At 36.9% G+C, this 21,154-nt stretch overlaps 1 protein-coding gene across 1 annotated transcript in view; it reads right to left on the bottom strand.

The window, feature by feature from the left end:
- The window catches only part of DIAPH3 (diaphanous related formin 3), a gene marked incomplete at both ends in the record, with an annotated part of 534,203 nt that overhangs the window by 391,447 nt on the left and 121,602 nt on the right, over positions 1–21,154 (bottom strand). The window contains one exon of the mRNA XM_079721707.1: positions 15,460–15,590. Coding sequence (XP_079577833.1) covers positions 15,460–15,590 — 131 coding nt within the window. The remainder of the gene's footprint in view (positions 1–15,459; positions 15,591–21,154) is intronic.

The raw sequence follows: 21,154 nt of genomic DNA, 5'->3' as shown, positions 1-21,154 counted from the left end.
AAGAAGTTAGTGTCCAAGTAGGTGATGCTATTCATTTCTCCTTCATTTTGCTTTGTGCGTTGTTTATTTTACTGTCATGAATTTATATTTTTAATAGTAAGACAGCATTTTTTAATTACCAAAAGCAATAATTTTACATGAACGCCTAGGGAACCACAAAGTTATTTTGCTAAAAATCAACATAAGGAGCTTCTTGAAAGAGGAAAAAATACATCACTGGTCACATGTGACAAAGTAACAAATTTCAGACCTTAAACTTAGAAGGGCAGCTTTAATACGTATAATATCCACATCGAATTTACATTCCTATGTCAGAGCAATATATCACCAATGCTGAATATAATTATAGCTTATTTTAAGCTTTCATTTTTACCTACTCTTAGCAAGGTGACTAATTACTTAATATGAAGAGTTCTGGAGAGAGTACAAAGCAATTAACATGCTCTGTAGGACAAAACAAACATACACCTACATCCCATTCAACAGTCCATCCACAAAAATGACACTAAATTATACAGGCGGACAAGGAATTCAGGAACTAAATAATGTTCTGATTGTAAAATCTACCAAACTTCAAAATACAACCATTAACATGTATATTTTCTAGGAATTGACTTTTAAAGAAATTATGTATTTAAAACTAGCTATTTATTCCCCCCTCTAATATTAGATGAAATGATGAAGTAACAAACTGAATAATCCATTCTCATAGTTACTTTTTAGCTACAACATATTCAAGGGGATAAAATGTCTAGAGAAAGTATTCCAAATAAAATGTAAAGAAAACCAGATGAACTGCAATGATGAAAAACATAGCACCTTATACAAGAAACATGAGTTCTTTATCTTTAGATGAAAAGATAGTAGAAGAACTACAGATTTAAAATAACATAATCACTATGCACTCTAATGAAAACTTAAGCCTACTATTAAAAGTAACATATTGCAGAAATTGAAATAGTTTAAAACTATTAAATAGTTTAAGCATTAGTAAGCAAATTTCTTAGTATCAAATGCATCATTACTTTAGGAAAGCATTAACTGAATTATTCATTTTAAATACAGACTAATTTGACAGCCAACAAATGGGGAAAGAAAAATTGTCATCATACTTCAGGCCTTCCACCATCGGTTCCCACCCTAAACATCTGCTACTACTGCCCAATACTAGTCCAATAGATCAGATCAGTCCATAAATTTAATTATTAAGTCCATAATCTGCCCTTGATTCTGTCAAGTTCATTCCTAGCTTCACTCATAATGCTCCCCTCCACAGAATTACCTCTTCTCTAACCAATGAAACGATTTCATCTTTCAAGGGCCAGTTCAAGTTTCCTCCTTGTTTGAACTCTCACTAATTTAAGTTTCTCCATTTGCTCAAAGGGTTTCATGCCCGTGACCCCAGATATTCCTCCAGTTACTGCCCATTTATTTCTCTCCTTTCTTTTATAGCAGAAGGTCTCAAATGATTTCATCACAAGTGTAATCAGTACACCTTCATCCATTCACTCCATCTCACTTCAATCTGGCTTCTGTCACGCAGACTCCACAAAATTATTTTTCTCAAAGGTCACTAACAGCCCTCCCCTTGCTAATTCCCACTGTATTACCTTGCCCCACCTCAGCAGCATTCTATGTGGTTTGCCACCCCCTTCTTTTGAAACACTCTTCCTCTCTTAGGTTCAGGAAACCAGCCTCCTGGTTTTTCCTTCTCCCCACCAGCCAGAACTCAATCTGTTTTCCTGGCTTCTCCTCCCTTTCTGGGCCACAAATAACTGCTGAATTCCTCAGAGCTTCTTCCAGGAACTCTTCTGTACCTTGCTCTCTTTCCGGATGCATGTGCACACATACACACACCCCAACCCTGTATCTCTGCCATTCTCAGAGCTTTATGTACAATCCACATATAAACAACAGTACATATCTCCACTCCACATTTCTCCACTGAGCTGCAGACTCACGTATCTGGCTCCTTGCCCGATATCTCAAATTGTGAAACTCTTGGACATATCAAACTTAACATGTTTAAAAGAGATATTTGATTTTCTTCTCCAAAATGCATGGAATCAGTAACAATCATTTTCCTCTCTCCCAGCATGGATGACGAATGCCCCCTGCCATGCACGAAGGATGTTATAGACATCAGCCTCTGTAGCCACCCCCAATGGTGCACCTTGAGGGGATTCAGGATGGAGAAAAACACGATACTGGCCCTGGATAGTTAAGGTGCATATCAAAGGAACAATTTCAACAAGCCCAGACTCTTGCATCTTCCCATACACAGAAAACTTCTAAATTCATTAACTTGAGATGTCTGGTTTTCTTTAATTAGCAGTAATTTTTTGCTATTCTGACTACCTGGGTTTTTTTTTTTTTACAAAAACTCCTACATAGGGCTTCCCTGGTGGCGCAGTGGTTGAGAGTCCGCCTGCCAATGCAGGGGACACGGGTTCATGCCCTGGTCTGGGAGGATCCCGCGTGCCGCGGAGCGGCTGGGCCCATGGGCCATGGCCGCTGGGCCTGCGCGTCCGGAGCCTGTGCTCTGCAGCGGGAGAGGCCGCAGCGGTGAGAGGCTTGCGTACCGCAAAAACAAACAAACAAAAAAACACTCCTACATATCCTGGCCCCTCCTTTACCTCTTCGGAACAGTCCCTCAGAGCTATCTGAGAGGCTGTCTCCTGGGCTTAAGTCCTCAGTAAGTCTGCTAAATAAAACATAATTCTCAACTTTTAGGTTGTGCAATTTTTTTTCAGTCAACACCAGTTAACAGCACTACTATCGACCTCTTTGCTCAAGTCAAAAACCCAGGTACCATTTTTGGGTTCTCCTTTTCATTCACAGCCCACATCCAATCCATCAACATGTCCTACTGTTTCTACTTCACTTTATCTGCAAAATCCACCCAGCCCCTCGACCACTACTACAATCCTTATCCAAGCCCCCCTCATCCCTCCTGTGGCTACTTCCACAGCCTCCCTTCTGCTCTCCCTGTCCACTCTCTCCCATCCTGAATCTATTCTCTCCACAGAGCAGGAGTGATCTTTTTAAACAGGTAAGTTAGAATACATCATTTCCTGCTTTAAACTCCTTAATAGCCTCCCACTTACTTAGAATAAAAATCCCATTTCCCTACCATGACTTTAAGACCCTCATGACCTGGCCACTGCCCACCTCTCTGACGGTCCCATCCGCCTGCCACTGTTTCTCCACCTCAGGTCTCTGCTGCCCAAGAGATGCTCCAGGCCCAGCACCAATGCCTAAGCTTCTCTTATCTAGTTCCTTGTCCTTCTGATCTCTTAAACTTCACCATCTCAGAAAGATTTTCTCTGACCAGCTTGCATCTAAAAGCTCTCTATGCTTTACTGTTGGTCCCATACTTTTTCTTGACTGAACTGATGATATCTTTTATTTACTTCTATTTTCTATGACTTTCCCCAGTATGCCTCTTGTTACTGTGGTACCTCACACAGGTAGAATATTACACCCTCGGCTGTACTCTAGTGGCATGTTATCCATGCCACATACTTAAGGACTTAATTAGATAAGAGCTGGTGGTACATTTATTCTTTAATGTTTGTTAGGCATTTCTCTCCAAATGGAATCTTAGCAATGTGAGGACCAGGAGAAGTGCTTGCACCTCCTCTATTTTTGTAACAGGGAGGTCCATATAGACCCTCAAATACCTGGCTTCTATCCTGAAGAATAAGCAAGACAGGCTCATGCATATCACTTCATTTCATGCTTTAATTTCCCTATTCTCTCCTTACTATTTAAGTTCATTTAACCTGCATCTGATATTCTCTTCTGAGCCCCACATTAAGGTTCTACAACAATAGAACATTTTGCCCCCTCCTCAGAAATTCACAGCATGACAGAGGAAGCAGCCATACCTAGACTCAAGAGTGCAAAGGCTCAAAACAAATGCACAAGGAAAATTACATTAATTTCTGATCTTTACAACTGTGTTGTCCAATAGGTAGCTACTAGTGACATGTGTATACTTAAATTTAAATTAATTACAATTGATTGCTCAGTCACAGTAGCCACATTTCAAGTGCTTGATAGCCACCTGTGATGAGTTTGAAACACCACAGACACAGAGCATTTCCATCGCTGTACAAAGTTACTGGACTTCTGTTTAAATGAGCCTAATTTCTCTTTGGCCCTGCAGAGACACTCCAGGTGACCTTACTGGTTCTAACCTTAATGTGAGTGTTTCTTTTCTGTTACCTTTTATAAATTTTAATATACAAAAGATGTTTAACATATGAAAAGTATACCTATTTCTTTCTGATGTACATTACACCTGTAACAAAATAAACAGAAATCTGTGGCCAGTATAAAATTGAGTTTTATTCTATATGATTTTCTGAATCAAAGAAATTAAAACTTCCTTCTATTGACAATATATTGTGCCTCCTTTAATATTAAGGCCTTTCTTTATTTATAGCTATATATTTCTCTATGTAGAGTTATGTCAGAGAATATCAAGACAAGGATCATCTTATTTAAATTCTTTACTTAACCCACTCAGCAATATACTCAACACATAATGTCAAGACCAAAAAATTAGTCTCAGAACTAAACTATATAAATTTTCGTTTGTAGGATACCAAATAACTAGAAGCTTTAGTGCCTGCAGTACAAATAATTTTTCCACTGAAAATATTTATCTTTACCAAAGAAAGCAAAGTATTCAGTAAATAACATCATACTGATAGCTGTTATAGATTTGAACACAGAAGGTTTACATTTCTGAAAACGCAATTATCACCGAAAAGAAGAAAGTTTCTTATATTTTGCCTTTACATCCATAAGAAATTGTTTAAGATTAACAGCAGTTTTTTTCCCAAATTGCAGTAATCAAATCTTTTCAAATAGTTTTCATTCATATATTCTCCCTTTTATGCCTAATATCATACTACTCTATTTTAAAAGCAAAAATTTGAGACCCTATGTTACATTGTAACTGACTTTATATTTGAATAGGATTTTTTTTAATTAATCTTGGCTATTCAAACAGCAATTTATATTTCACTTTGAATAGACTGGGAGACATATTTTAAAATAGATTGGCAGCACTTTACAATTCTAGGACTTTTCATGTCAAGTATAAACTGAGCTATATAGCTCTTATTCACCATTTGCAGAAAATATGTATTTCTCTGTTAAAAGCAATTACTCTATTTTCAATGTACTCTACTTTTATTGTTAACCTTGCACTCAAAGTCAAAGCTTTAAGATACAGGTAAAGTTAACTTTGAAACCAAATAATTATAATACATTTTAATATATCTATAAGCCAAAACCAAGCTCCAGTATGAATGACAATACACAAAGGAGAAAGCCTCCCAACCAGTGGGGAACATTCAACCTTCTAGAGTCTCTCAGAAAAATGACACCAGCTTTGGAGCTGCTGCGAAAAATGCATTGGAAAGTAATGGCTTGCCCTTCAAAAATATCAAGTTAGTATTCACTTGAAAACATTAATAACTATTTTCTTCCAGGGCATGTTTCATTAATATTTCATTCATTTAAAGCACTTTGGAAAGAACAGCAAGCAAAATGGCCTAAAATTAGAGGTAATTCTCAACAAAATATTTCTTTAATAAGCAATATTGTCATAAAAGTTACAAATCCTGAATGATAATTTACACATAAATAATGCAAGGCAGATCCCAAGATATATGGCAATGTCTAAAGAGGTAAAGAAGAATATTAAGAATATTAACCTTACGCTTTGACTTCTTACTGGAAAACAACCTGGAAAAAATGCTTGTAAGAGGTAAAAGTAAGCACATCTCTAAGGAAATTTCTGTTTAAAAAAAACACGAACCTCACTAATATTTTTAATCTACCAAAGGGGATGTTTCTATGACTTCTATGATGTGCCATATTGCCAATTTCCTCATCCTGACCACAGGTAGCCAAAGTGAAGGCCACCATGGACCATAGCTATAGCACTGCCTGTCAGACCAGCCTCTCCTTTCCTTTCCTACTTCTTATAGTTGGTAGGAAGCCCACTCCCTTAGCCTTATCCCACCAAGACTATAGTCCCTGCTGTAGGCAGCCTCCCTTAGATCACTCTTTGATTCTCTTGATATGAATGTCTACTCATCCTTGGAGGTTTTAAAAAATAAGCTTTAATCTTTAAGACTTTAACTTCATATGTATTCTCATAGTCTTGAACATAATTTTGAGAAAATAAAAATCATGCAATAAATATATCAAAGAAATACGCAGCTACTCAGAAGAACCAAGGCATTTAAGCAGCACTGTATAATAAAATAAACAGAAATGGTATGCATGTGTTGTCCAACATGGTAGCCACAGCCACATGTGTCTACTGAGCACGTGAAAATGTTGCCCTTTTTTTCATTAAACTTTAATTAATTAAATTTAAATAGCCACAAGTGACTAGTAGCTACTGTACTGAACAGCACAGGAAAGAAAACACAGAGTCATCTACATTACTTACCTTTCTGACATCATTACTGAAGAGAGAGAAAGAGAAAGAAAGGAAAGGAAAGGGAAAGACAGGAAAACTACAAGAATGTACATTACCAAGGAACACCTTTACTCCTCTTGCCCATTCAGAAATTATCACTGTAAATCTGTATAAACTGCTAGTTTTTCTAAGGCTGATTTAAAAAAAAACTTTTTATCTCATGTCTTAATTAAAATTCCAAAACACCATGAGAATAAAAATAAACTGGAGCATATTATTAAAGAACATTATCCTCCTTCCCTCATTTCTACAAAGGGAGAGGTCTTCTACTATATTGCCCATAAAGCAACATTGGGGGTTACTTCTGGTCACTCCCTCTACCTCCTTATTGGAATATCCCCCAAGAAAAATTACTTTATCAAATTGGTGAAAGTGGAGAAAAAAACAGAATGCTCCTACCTGCATAGGAACCTGGCCTGCAGTTACCTATTCTCTCTACCTATGACTACATGGTAAGTGATTCAGTGGGAAGAAGTAAGAAGTATATTTCACCTTCAAGCCCCAGTTTTGCTTTTCACTCTAGCTTTTCCAGCAGTACAGCTGATTTTGTTTCTTACCCTGCTTCTGTATCTACTTTTTAAATGTATTTCAGAATGCAAAAGCAAAAAGACAGTGTAATTAGCATCACCATAAAACCCAGTATTCTGCATGTATACATGTCAAACAAGACAGCAGTTGAATTACAGGAAACTGAATAAATGGTAACAGGTCTCTTTTTTGTGGGATTTAGGGGTGAGTCATAGAGAAAGAAGACTTTGGGAGGCCAAGAAAAAGAAAGATACTGAAAAAGTGCTGAAGCAAATGCAGGACCTGAGAGATGACTGTTTATTTCACTTGACCAAGTTGACTGTGTTTAAATGGAGGTCGTTTCAAGAAATTCAAAGCAGGGTAACTCTTTGTATCTTAGAAAGTTTTTGACCTGATTCAAGTCCTGAGGCACATTATAAAAGCACTTTTGTTTACATCTTCTAATACTAAAATAAAGAACATAAATGTCCAATGACACTAAAAACTGGAAAAAAAAATTTAACACTTATTGACCTATTATGTATCCCAATAAATAATGCACTGGTACTCAGCCCATTTCTTCTCACTCCCCTTCTCCACTTCTATTCTGTTCTGTTCTTGTCTCAAAGGGGTTGAATCTGCAGGCTGCAGTTCCCAGGCTTTGTAATCAACAGCTCTCTGCTAGGTTTGACCAGAGGGAAGGTGAAGAAAGAATAACAAGGATGTTTCTCTCCCTCTCTCTCTCCCTTGGCAGTTTCTCTGCAACAGTTGCATCTTCCCCATGGATCCAGTTTCTTCCACTCAACACCAGGCTGTGAGCTTCCAGAGCACTGCCTTTCCCTCCAGCACAGGGGTGGAGCAACTTCCGGCTGTTGCTAACCTCCACTACCTCACTGCTCCCTATTTGGTTTCTCAGTCTTTCCGTCACCCATTTAACCAATTTCTGGCATTAACTTCTTTTTTAAAAAAGCGTATAGCATGCGCTCTGGTTCCTTTTTTCCTCTCAGGACCCTGACAACATGTATAATACACACATATACATATATGTGCATTACAGTTTGATTCTGATTTCATCTCCAACTTCTTCCTAGGAAAGCATCTTTGGTAAGACCAAGGAAAGGAACAGAAACTCTTTAAGAATCATAATATGGTATAATAAAGCTTTAAGAAGAGAAACCTTTGACTTGTAGATGTTTTAGTTTGAGTTCTCTAAAGAGCCTGCACCACCCTTACCCCACCACAATGTCATTGATAGAATCCACTGACCAAGAGGAGGGACTCTGCAGGCACGGTTGAAGGATGAAGGCCTGGGGGGATTGGCAGTGATAATAAAGGAGGGACAAGAAGCCTTCCTCACTCAAGTAACACCCAATCTCTACATCATATTCATTGTCCCTTCCCTCAACTAAGGGAGGGAGAGAGGATGTAGGAAACATAGACTTTTACCGGGTTCAGTCTCCCCATGAATTTCTTGGATGTTTCTGAGGAATATTAACACACCCACAAATGTCTAATGTCAAAGTAAGATTTTCAGAAAGATAAAAACATTGCTCACCCAAATAAAGCCAGCAGTGTCAAATACTTACCACAATAATGAGAGAACCAGCAAGATGGTGAGGCTGGTTCAAAAAGAATTGGAAAAACATCAAAAGATATATAATGACTTAAAGAAAGGATAGTAGAAGAAGAACAATAATTTAAATATAAAACTAATTAATATCCTGCAGGGCAATAAACCTGTAATCTCTGGGGTTTATCTTTAAAAAATTAAAATTAAAAAAGCAAGCAACAGTAAGGTAAAATAACATAATACTAACATATGCATTAAAAATTTAGGGCAAAGGCACACAAGACCCTGTTAACAGTTCACCACTGAGCAGCAGGCTTTGACAATCAAATGACAAAAGAGATGAAGACTTTTTCTTTCCTGGTTATACCCGTCTAAGAAATTCAGATTTTTGACATAAGAATACAATGCCTTTATAATTTAAAATTTCTTATCCAACTTTTTTTTTCCTGGTATTAAACTAGATATCCACGACCACCCTCCCAACAACAGTCACTGAGACATGATTTTAAAACTGTGTCTGAGGTGACAAGAAAGTACAGTCTCCTCAAAAGCAAAATTTAAAGAGAGAGAAAGAGAGAGGAATTTAGACAGGTAAGCCTGCCTCAAGCCTCATCTGCTCTGGGGGACAAACATGAAGCCCTGAAAACGCAACATCTCCTTTGTGGTAGCTGAGAAGAGCAAATAGAAGAAGTGTTACAGCCTCAAGCCCACCATCAAGCCTGAGAAACACCAGCAAAAAGCAAGGCTCTCAAAGGGCCACACCTTAAGTAAGAAGGTGTCCTAGCAATAAACCTGCCCAGTAAAGGGGGACATCAAGGCAAATTTCTTCTGATAATTCATAACCCAGTCACACACATATGTGGAGGAAAAAAAAACCAAAAAACAAAAACCTCAAACTGGTCATTTTAGTTTAAGGCGGCCCTGGATCATTACGTTCCCAGTAGTAGAAAAACATTAACTCATTCTAGCAAAATATCTTCAAAATAAATCTCAAAGAAAAAGTTCCAAGGAATAGGAGGTCACACTCTAAAATCACAAAACACACAAAGACACAAGAAATGAGTAAAGGTGAAAAAATAGATAAACAAATAACCAACACCAGCAGTAGGCCTAGGAAACCTTTATTTGCTAAAATTACAGAGGATATAAAATATTTAATATGTTTAGATAAATAATAAACAGGATAAAAATAAGCAAGGAGCATTATGAAAAATTATGAAAAAAGATAAGGAGTTTTGAAACAGCCAAAAATATTATGAGGATGAAATTATAATAATGGAAATTTAAAATACAACTTATAAATTAAATAGCAGATTAGACAATGGTGAAGAAATAATTAGGAAACCAGAAGATATTACAAAGTATTCCCAGAATACAGTACAGAGAGACAAACAGATGGAAACTTCAAACAGATTAGGAAATAATGGTGTATGGAGTAAGAAACTCTAACACATACAAAACTGAGGGAGGGGGGAATCAATATTCAAAGAGTTAATGGCTGAAATTTTCACAGAACTTATGAAAGACACTAATCATATTCAGGAAGCCCAAAAAGATCCCTAGTAAAAACAAATAAGAAAGAAATTCCACCTAGACACATAGAACAAACTATAGAACACCAAAAACAAAACATAATAAAACCAGAGAGAAAAGGCAGATTACCTAGAAGAGCATGAGTTTTAGATAAAAGAGCCTACCTCTCAAAAACAGCAATGTAAGGCAGAAGAAACAATAATATCTTCAATGGACTAAGAAAAGATATCAAAAAACCTCAATTTCATGCCCTTAGGAAAACTATTCTTCAAAAGTAAAGGCAGGGCTTCCCTGGTGGCACAGTGGTTGAGAATCCGCCTGCCGATGCAGGGGACACGGGTTTGTGCCCCGGTCCGGGAAGATCCCGTGTGCCGCGGAGCGGCTGGGCCCATGAACCATGGCCACTGAGCCTGCGCGTCCGGAGCCTGTGCTCCGCAATGGGAGAGGCCACAACAGTGAGAGGCCCGCGTACTGAAAAAAAAAAAAAAAAAAAAGTAAAGGCAAATAAAGTCACTTTCAAACAAATAAAACAAAGTTTTACCATCAGAGGACTCTCACTACAGGAATGTAATTATATACTTGAGCAAAAGTAAAATCAGAAAAAAATGTGCAAGAACCAAAAAAGAATGATGAGTATGTATGTGTATAAACATATATACACAAATACATATTTGTAGTATATCTCAGTAGTAACAAGAGCTAATTTACAATACACAAAAAGAAAAAAGAGAAAATTAAAATATCACACAGAACTAGCATACAAATCAAGAGAGGATGATTGGTGTTAAAGTATTTTAGGTTCAGAGGAAGAGAGACTGCTTTTTTGTGTCCCTTTTTAAGTACACGCATGTACAGTTTCCTTTTTAAGCGTGTGCATGTTAAATTTCTCTTCTGTTTTAAGATCGAAGAGAATGTCTTCCAAATTAGTAAATGAGGAAAAATGAAATGAGAAATTTAAAATCTATCAAAAGAATTTCAGGGGCTTCCCTGGTAAAGCAGAGGTTGAGAATCTGCCTGCCACTGCAGGGGACATGGGTTCAAGCCCTGGTCTGGGAAGATCCCACATGCCGCGGAGCAACTAGGCCTGTGAGCCACAACTACTGAGCCTGCGCGTCTGGAGCTTGTGCTCTAGAACAAGAGAGGCTGCGACAGTGAGAGGCCCACGCACCGTGATGAAGAGTGGCCCCTGCTCGCCACAACTAGAGAAAGCCCTCACACAGAAACGAAGACCCAACACAGCCATGAATGAATGAATGAATAAAGAAAGAAAGAAAGAAAGAAAGAATTTGAGGAAGAAGAATACAGAAAAGAATGGGGGAGGGGTGAGCCAGAGGAGGAGGAAGAGGAACATGGAAAAGCAGCATAAACTGAAAATTCAAAATGAAATGTCATGTAAATCCCAATATATTTCTACAATTGATATGAATAAAGATTATCAGACAAGATTTTTTTTAAAAAGCATACGTGTACTATTTACAACGGATGTTCCTAAAATATAAAAACAAGGTATGAAAAATGATTAATTGTGATAAAATGTGAGTAGCTGCACACAGCATACATAAATATATGAAATACTGAGAGGAAAATGCAAGTCTTCAAAGAGTACATAGAAGATGATGCCATTTAAATAATGTTCAAAAAGATATAAAACCAAGCAATATATTAGGAATACATATATGGTAATCTATAATGCAAAGAAATCCAAAATTCAGGACAGTGGTCACCACGGAATAGTGCAAGAAAGGGACACTGAATTAAGGAGGGAGGCATAGAAGCTTCAAAGTTATAGGCAGTAATCTATATGCTAGCCTCATTAGTAGGTGAGTGGGCACTTATTTCACTATAATGACACAGCCTTTTTTTATATGTTTAACATTTTATAAAAGTAATATTTATAGTAAGTCAAACTATTAGTAACTTCAATTTTTTGTCTTGACTTTTTTTCTTCAGATCAGGTTGACACCAAGGAATACAGTGATCTCGTTGCTTGCCACAAGCCTCCTGTCTCTATCCTCATGTGCAGTACGTGGCACAAAACATTCAGCAACTCCAAAGATAAGCTCTCCTACCAGGTTTATGTTTTCAAGCCCAGAAATGCAGGAAAACTACACTCCAAACATAGCACTGATTAAATGGAATAATGACACATACAGGCTGCTTACTTGCTCTGCAGTAAACATATATTTTACTGCAAAATTTTCTAAAGTGATCTTCTCGAAGTTACAGTTAACTTAATCAAATCTAGTTCCAAAACCTCCTTAGAAATCTTCTAACAAAATGATAAATTGTAAAATATTTCTTGTAAACTTCAAAATGCACACATTAAGCATGAGTAAAGGAAGATAATGCCTAAAACCACAAAACACAAAGATCTAAGAAGACTGGTATTTCTGAGACAGAAACCTTATCCTTGACGGCCACATCAACTTGAGCAAATGAAGATGCATTCTATAACTAATTTGCTATATGCAAAGATGAGTATGGACTAAAACGCTTAATATCAATCATAATGATGTTAGTGTCTACCTTTTTATGTTTCTACCTCCACGTATTTGAAAGCTCAAACATAATTGTTGACTGTGTTGAGATCCACTAAAAGTTATGTTTGATAATTTGAAGAAATTGGTCTTTTCACTTGTGTTCCAAAAATAAAGCTACTATGTCTTTAAGCTCAAAACTGTCCTTGATGTTGAATAATCAATAAAACTTCAAACAGAAGAACTATGTGCTCTTCAAATCAACTCTTTATAAAACAAGGCCAAGAATTTGGTATTTAAAGCACTGGTTTTCACATAATTCACTATGCAGATAGTCAAAGGATGACATGTCTCATAATTGCTATGCAGAGTTTCAGAGGTTGGTGAATGGCTCTAAAATACTGCATATCAGGGATGGGTGGTGCAGGGGTACTCTACCTTTTCCTTGATTTTTGATTTAAATAAATCCTGATCCCAAACCAGCATTGGAGAACTGTCATTAATTAGTTCACTTGCTTCTTTTTCAATTGTATTCACAGACATTAAAGAATTTCACTCTGATTTTCTCAGTAATACTACAGATCTAATAATAATCTCAAAAGCTTACAAAAAATTGGAATTCCTTCTCTCTTGAAATTTAGTCACATACTGTACATAAAAAAGAAAATATGAAAAACTGACTTTATCAGCAGACACATCATAACTAACTGCAAAGTCCAAAGATTTGATCAGAAATAGCTTCAAGTTTTACATGTTCAGCTAAGTCATTCCTCTAACTGGAGCACTGGGCACAGAAATACTCGTGAGTGTCTCAATTTTCTATCTACGTAAAGTGCCATGATTTCAGAAAAATTTCTCCAATGATATGGTTTTCTATTCTTTCCAATTAAAAAGACTACTTTGTAGGAAACAGCAACACTTGTGAATTGCTGATAATATATTCTATTGTACGTATATTGGCTCAATAGAACTGGCCACTCTCAGGGAAATAATTCCACAAATTTTTATTTTTGAAATATTTATTCTTTCAAATGAAAGAAACATACAGCATTATTTCCCAGTGTCTTTATATGGAATCACAATAAATAAGTGTATCCATTGTAATATGCCTGAATTCATACATAAAATCCTCTCACAGTTTTTCTTTCACTACCATGTTCATCTACTCAAAATATGAAAAATTAGAAGAGGTAATGGCAGGGTCTATTTCTTATTATACTTAAATTCCATGGTTATTTCCAGTGCCCAGTAGCTGCCAGATAAACTGAAAAATGACTGTAGCTCCCCAGTTGACCCCAAAATACCCTCTTTCTACATTTAAACTCCACAGGAACAGGGCCTGGACCTGCTTTGCTATTTACTCAAGACCCACATCTAAGATGGTACTTGGAAACAAAACATTGGTACTTGGAAAACAGCAGGTGCTCAAAAACCATTTTTTAAATGAAAACATTTAATAGGTAAAGATTAAGCTGGAGACCAGAGCTCTTAATGTATGACCATACCTGTCAAATAAATAAACCCCTAATTCAACTTAGTTTCTAGCAATAGCCAATATAAGACTGAAGAAGGTTAAAATTGTTTCAATCAAATCTTCACTGAGCACTTTCTATGTGCTAAAAGCACTGTGCCTGGTAAGGAGAGGTATATAAGACGTATGAAATTCCTGGTCTCATGCCCACCACTAATTTACAGCCGAGAGAACACACTGAAAGTGGTAAAATATGGAAAAATTGTAAAGATAAAATCGAAATAACAGATTCTTTGTTCACTCTTCATACTCCTTACTTAAACCTCATTTTCATGTCTCTCAGCAGGTAGGGTCTTTTTATTTTAAATACTTATACTGTCAAGGATCTTTATCATACTGTAGCGAAACTTCAGAAACATCCGGAATATCAGAATATCAAAAAAAAGTATTTTATATATCATTAACCTCCAATCATAGTTTTTCATTCTGGCCCTCTAGCCCTTTGTCTATATTTTATACACACACACACACACACATATATGCATACATATATATATGTGTGTATATATATATATATATACATACATGTATATGTATATATAGAGAGGGCTAGAAAATATATATAATTATGCATAAATAAGCATTCATTATACAATAAGAAATCAAAACTAATCTACCTTAGACTCTTGCAGCTCAGAAATTCTGATTCTATGACTGTTCAGACATTTTATAACAATTCCTACTTAAAATTTTTCAAGCATATGCTGGACTAAAAGTTCTAAAAACTGATTTATCAAGACACCTATTGTAGTGTGGCTAGATACAGGGCACCCAGTTAAATCTGGAATTCTGGGAAAACAACAAATAATTTTTTAGCGTAACTATGTCTAAAACCCAGATTTTACTGGACGTCCTATTTTTTATTTGCTAAGTCTGACAATGCTAACCTCCTATAGGCTCCTATAAAGATACCAATTCCAATAAAGGAAATAATAAATTAATGGTATTTCTTGTATATCAAACAAGAATGAACCAATATATATATACAATACAAAAATTCAGAGTGAAACTCAGCCCCATTAAATTGACAGTTTCTGATGACTGTTCTCTTTTGAAAAACGCCTTAAGTTTTTAAAAATTCTAAGAAAAAAAAAAGAATGACTTTTTTAAAAGTCCACAGGCTATATATCACTCAGTAATAAACACAAAATGTACTATTGAGACTGTATTTCCACACGCATATAAAAATTATGTATTCAATTTTTACCTTGAGAAGTTATTGAGGTAGACGACCTATTTACTCAGAGGCACCATGAAGTACTGCATAAAAGTGGCAGATCATGGCATCTGTTTAATTCAGTAATATGCTCTCATGTTCAGATAGACGAATTACCTCACGGGGTTACTCGTCAAAGACACGCGGAGGGACTCCAGGCATGTGAAGAGCCTCTCATCTGCAGACTCCATCTTCAGTTCATGGATGAATTCCTGAGGTGAGATCTGTCGACTACTCTTAACACTTCCCTGTAAAATAAGTTAAAAAATTTTAATTCATGTTGTGTGAAGATTATCCATTAAACTAGTAACTACATTAATCCCACCTTTCAGATTAACAGCAGCACACAGCTACTCTGAGTAGCATTATTTTGAGAGGATAATTTCCTTACCTCTGCCCATAAATCTATAAATTCATAATCCATGGTATCCACAAAAGATAGCAACATAATATCAAAAGGTTTTCAAATTAAAATAATTGCTTTGTCAAATGCAGACTATCATGGAAGACATAGAAAAGATCTGAAAATATACCAATGTGTTTTAGGCACATGCAAAATAAAAACCAAAACTTAGTACAAGAATGACCCTATTAAAATTAATATTCCAAGCAACACAGATAAAGCTGTAAATCATTAAGCACCTAGTTCTAGGCAATACAGACACAGAGACTGTCAAAACCTAAGTCTGGAAGGAGAAACGCAAGCAAGGAAACAGTATTATTCAGAGCAGTCTAATTCCTCTAACATGCCACCAAGGGACCAAAGGAGGAACCACCCAACTTGGCAGAACGGACAAGGGAAGCCAAGGGGAAGGTAAGTAAGAGTTAGGGAGGCAAAGACTTAGACAAGAATACCTTTCAGACTAAAACGTCACACAAAAGCACACACCCAAAAAGAAAAATAGCACATACAACTGAAGATAGATGCCAGGTCCTGGAATGGTAGAGCACCGCCACACAAACAGCTTTTCCAGGGGGTTTGGAAGGATCACACTGGGACAGTATGAAATACGTATGAGAAGAGCTGGAGTTCATTGATTATTCAACAAACATTAATTCCCTACTAAGTGCCTGTCGCTGTGCTAAGTGCTGAAAAAAGACCAGTGAACAAGAGACAAAGACACCTACCTGCGCAGAGCTTTATTCTCCACGGGGAAGAATAAAGAATGACAGACAATAAATGTAAAATAATTAACATACATCTCACTGTGCTATAGAGAAAAACAAAAACAGGAGGAGGAATAAGCAGCATTAGGAGATGGGATGAAATTTCAAATAGGGTGGTCGAAGAAAAAAGAAAGGCTCACAGAAAAGACTCTGAAGGCCTCAAACCTGAATGTTAGAATAAAGGTTTGAAGGAGGTGAGAGCTCTAAACGTGCAGATATCTGGAAAAAAATTTGTGATGGAGGGGACTGCAGGCCTTACAGGCCACCACAGAACTTGACTTTTACTCTGAGATCAGAAGCGTCAGAAGCAGAAAGACCTGTTGAGAAGGTACGTGTATAGTCCAGATGGGAAATGATGAGGATGCCCAACTAATAATAAACTCCAGAATTATATCTATTTAAATTACAGATTACAAATCTAATGGGAAGAAAAGGAACTGTACATGCCCAAAAGCAGCTAAGTTGGGATGGTAGGAAATTAGATGTATTTTTTCATTTATTTTTATTTTTATTAATTTGCTACAATGTTGCACAAGGAAACATTCCCAATAATGCAAAACAAATTAGCCCTGGGAAACAGGTGATTTTCATCAATAGCAAGTCATAATTTACTAGAGAAAAATATGCCATTCCATGAAATGGGAGCTAACTGAATCCACATTCTATGGGGTCCTTACAGCAAAGTTCCTAAAGAGATGAGTTCAGGCATCCAAAAACCCTAACAATGCTTTAATTTGCTTTAATGACCCAGAATAGGGCACTTAATAAACGGAATGTCCCCATTAATAAAGTCTTCCAGCTATTATAACTTCCATGTTGGTCAAATCAACATGTTGGTCCCCCTAAAATTGGGAACAAGAGAAGAAATGTCAGCTCTCACCATTCCTATTCAGTATTGTAGTGAAGGTCCTAGATAGTGCAGTAAGGCAGTAGCAACGACAGACACACAGATTAGAAAGGAAGAAGTAGATATGTCTATTAGCAAATGAGATGATTATCTACATGAATTTAGCAAACTCACAGAATAAAATTCAATATAGAAAAACAAATTTTTTTCTAACTACTACCAGCAATTAGAAAATAAAACTTTTAAATATATCATTTTCTAACAGCATCAAAAAAATACAAAATCATTGGGAAAATTTTTAACAAAAGAAGGGAAATATCTATACACTGAAAACTATAAAACATTGTGGAGAGAAAAATGACCTAAATAAATGAAGATGCTATACCATGTTCCTGGATCAGATGACTCAATATCAAGAAATCCATTAATAAATACATTTAAAAAATAATAATTTATAGGTTCAATATAATCACCATCAATGTTCCAGCAAGCTTTTTTGAAGAAATTGAGAAGCAGTTTCTAAAATTAGTATGGAAATGCAGAGAACCTACAATAGAACAATTTTGAAAAAGAATAAAGTTGGGGGCTTACTTTATCTGATTTCAAGACTTACTGAAAAGCTACAGTAATCAAAGTAGAATTAATGGAACATTAACAGAACAGAAGAGAGTACAGAAATATATTGAATCTATGTAGTCAATGATTCTCAACAAAGATCTCAATGTAATTCAATGGGGTAAGAAGAATCTTTTCAACAACTGGTGTTAGAATAATTGAATATCCACATGAAAGAATGTGAACCTAAATTCTAGACCTAAATGTAAAAGCTAAAATTATAAAATGTCTAGAAGAACACATAGTGAAAATCTTCACAACCCTGAGGAAGGCAAAGGTTTCTTAGGATACAAAAGCACTAACTATAAAGTTGGATTTCATCAAAATGTAAACCTTCCACTTTTCAAAAGGCTCTTTTTTTATTAAGATAGCTTCATTAAGAAAATGAAAGGTAAGCCACAGACTGAGAAAACATTGCAATACCTGTCAAGAACTGTGCAGGGGCTGAGATTTTACCCTACATACAAGCTAAGTTAGCCTGTTACTATTCCATGAATTCTGACAGAAAACACAAGACTCCTCAGTTAGAGACAAAAGGAGTCTATTATACATGTTGGTTCCCTAACCCACCACCCCACAGGGATGATGCAGAGATCCCTGATGAATGATGGATACCTACACATGCAGTGGACTGTATAACAAGGAGAGAACACTGAGCTTGGGGGAATCACCACTTTTAAGTGAACAGTAACAAACCCGCTCATTATCCACAGAGATATAACTTCATCTCTATAGTTGCTTCACTGTAAACGCAGTCCTGAGAAATGACCTGGATAAAGAATGGTCAGGCCTTGCATGTTGGCATAACCAGAAAGAATATACAGGGATATTCAGGGCCCATGGTAGACTGTCTCTCCCAACGATAAATACATCTCATAAGCAGCAGTCCCCAACGTTTTTGGCGCCAGGGACCAGTTTCATGGAAGACAATTTTTCCACAGACAGAGGGGCTTGGTGGGATGGTTCAGGCAGTAATGCAAGTGATGGGGAGCGGCAGATGAAGTTTCACTCGCTTGCCTACCTCCTGCTGTGTGGCCCGGTTCCTAACAGCTCTGGGGTTGGGGACCCCTTTCATAAAGGATTTCTATTCAAACCATTTAATGAACTCCTACAATTCAATAGTAATAAGACAAACAGTCCATTTAAAAACGTGAGTAACAGACTTTGCAAAAGAAGATGTATGAATGGCCAATAAGCACATGAAATGATGTTCAAGATCATTTGTCATCAGAGAAATGCAAAATAAAAACAAAAACAAAATAATGCTACATACCTCCTGGAATGGTGAGGGTGTGAAGCGCCTGGAACTCTCCTACACAACTAGTGGAGATGTAAAATGGTACCACCACTTATAAAACAGTTTAGAGATTTTTTTTTTTTTCTTTTTTTTGTGGTACAGGGGCCTCTCACTGTTGTGGCCTCTCCCGTTGCGGAGCACAGGCTCCGGACGCGCAGTCTCAGCGGCCATGGCTCATGGGCCCAGCCGCTCCGCGGCATGTGGGATCTTCCCAGACCGGGGCACGAACCCGTGTCCCCTGCATTGGCAAGCAGACTCTCAACCACTGCGCCACCAGGGAAGCCCCTAGAGATTCCTTTTAAAGTTAAATATACACTGACTCAGCAAGTGCACAACTAGGTGTTAAGCAGGAGGGGAAAAATCCATACAACATTCAGAACAGCTTTATTCATAAAAGCCAAAGACTGGGAACAATGCAAGCATTCATCAACAAGTTGTTGTATATCCATACAATGGAATACTATGCAACAATAAAAAATTTCACTACTGATAATGCAACAAGATAGATGAATCCAAATGCTATGCTGAGTTAAAGAAGTCAAACCAAAAAATAGAACATGATGTATGGTTCCCTTTATAGGAAAGACCGAGACCAATCTGTCAATCTTTTCTCTGGGGCCACTCTGGTTCAAGACATAGAAGCTGATCTGTTAATTATCTGTGTGTTTGATTAGAGAATGAAGGTAAACGCAGACAACATCTTAAATGGGACAGCAAGTAGACTTTCCCAATAAACACTGGGAAAAACAGAATAAACTTACTGGCAAAAAAATAATTCTTTATTTCAACCATATTAGGTTTTTCCAGTTTGAAACATTTACTGTGTAAAGGCCTCTGCATTTTCACCTGAGATTCCTGCCTTAACACCCTCCCCTCTTACCCAAACCCTCAGCATCACTACTATGCAGGTTCCTCGTGCTGGCTACTCCCAGACAACAGTTAGATCTGGGCCAAAACTAACTTCCTGGAAGGACTTTTTTATAAGCCACACAAACTGAGTCCCCCCACCCCACCTATGGATTCCTTTTTCAAAACACTCACCACTCTGTATTATAATAACTTTAATTGCTATTTATTGCTTAAAGGATATATTGAGTACCTACTGTGTGCCGACACTGTTTATATGATGTGGCTACACTGGTGAAATAAAAGTCAAAGATGACTCCCAGGTTTGGGGCCTAAGCCAAAATGTAGTGCTAACTACTTAAATGGGAAAGGTGGAAGAAAAAGAATGAATAATAGAGGAAGCAGCTATTTAAAAGTCATAAGTTTGATCAAATGACATTTTTTTCTGTCTAGGAAAATAAAATCTGAGCAGAGACCAAAATAAAGAAAAGCAGGGAACATGGGCATTCTGGAAGAAGGGTATTTCAAGCAAACAGAAGAGCAAATACAAAGCCCTAAAGTAGGAATGAACTTGGCATATTTGAAGGAGAGCAAGAAAATTCATCTAAATCCCAGCGAGTGTGACAAAGAGTTACAGATGACAAGGACAGATAAGACAGGCAGACATCTAATCCTGGAAGCAGGGGCTGACAAACCACAGCCAAATGTTTTTGTATGACTTGAGCTAAGAATGGTTTTCACATTTTGAAATCTTATAAAAAAGAAGAGGAAGAGGAGGAGAAGGTGGAGGAGAAAGAAGAGAAAGAAACAGCAGCAGAAACAACTGAAAGCATACATAACACCCTAGCCTAAAATGTTTAGGATCTGGCCATTTAAGAAAAAGTTTACTGGCCCCTGATAAGGTCTTAAAAACCATGGTAGAGACTTTAGGTTTTATTCTAAGTGGATGGAAAAACATGCATAGAAATTATAAGATAGAACAAACATTTTTAGAAGATTATTCTAACTACTGTGTGGCACCAGACTCTAAGTGGCAAAAC

This window comes from Hyperoodon ampullatus, assembly GCF_949752795.1.
Source record: "Hyperoodon ampullatus genome assembly, chromosome: 16".
In the NCBI taxonomy this organism is placed as follows: domain Eukaryota; kingdom Metazoa; phylum Chordata; class Mammalia; order Artiodactyla; family Ziphiidae; genus Hyperoodon; species Hyperoodon ampullatus.
Note: the sequence above shows the minus strand (reverse complement) of the source record. Positions and strands in the feature narration are given on the sequence as shown.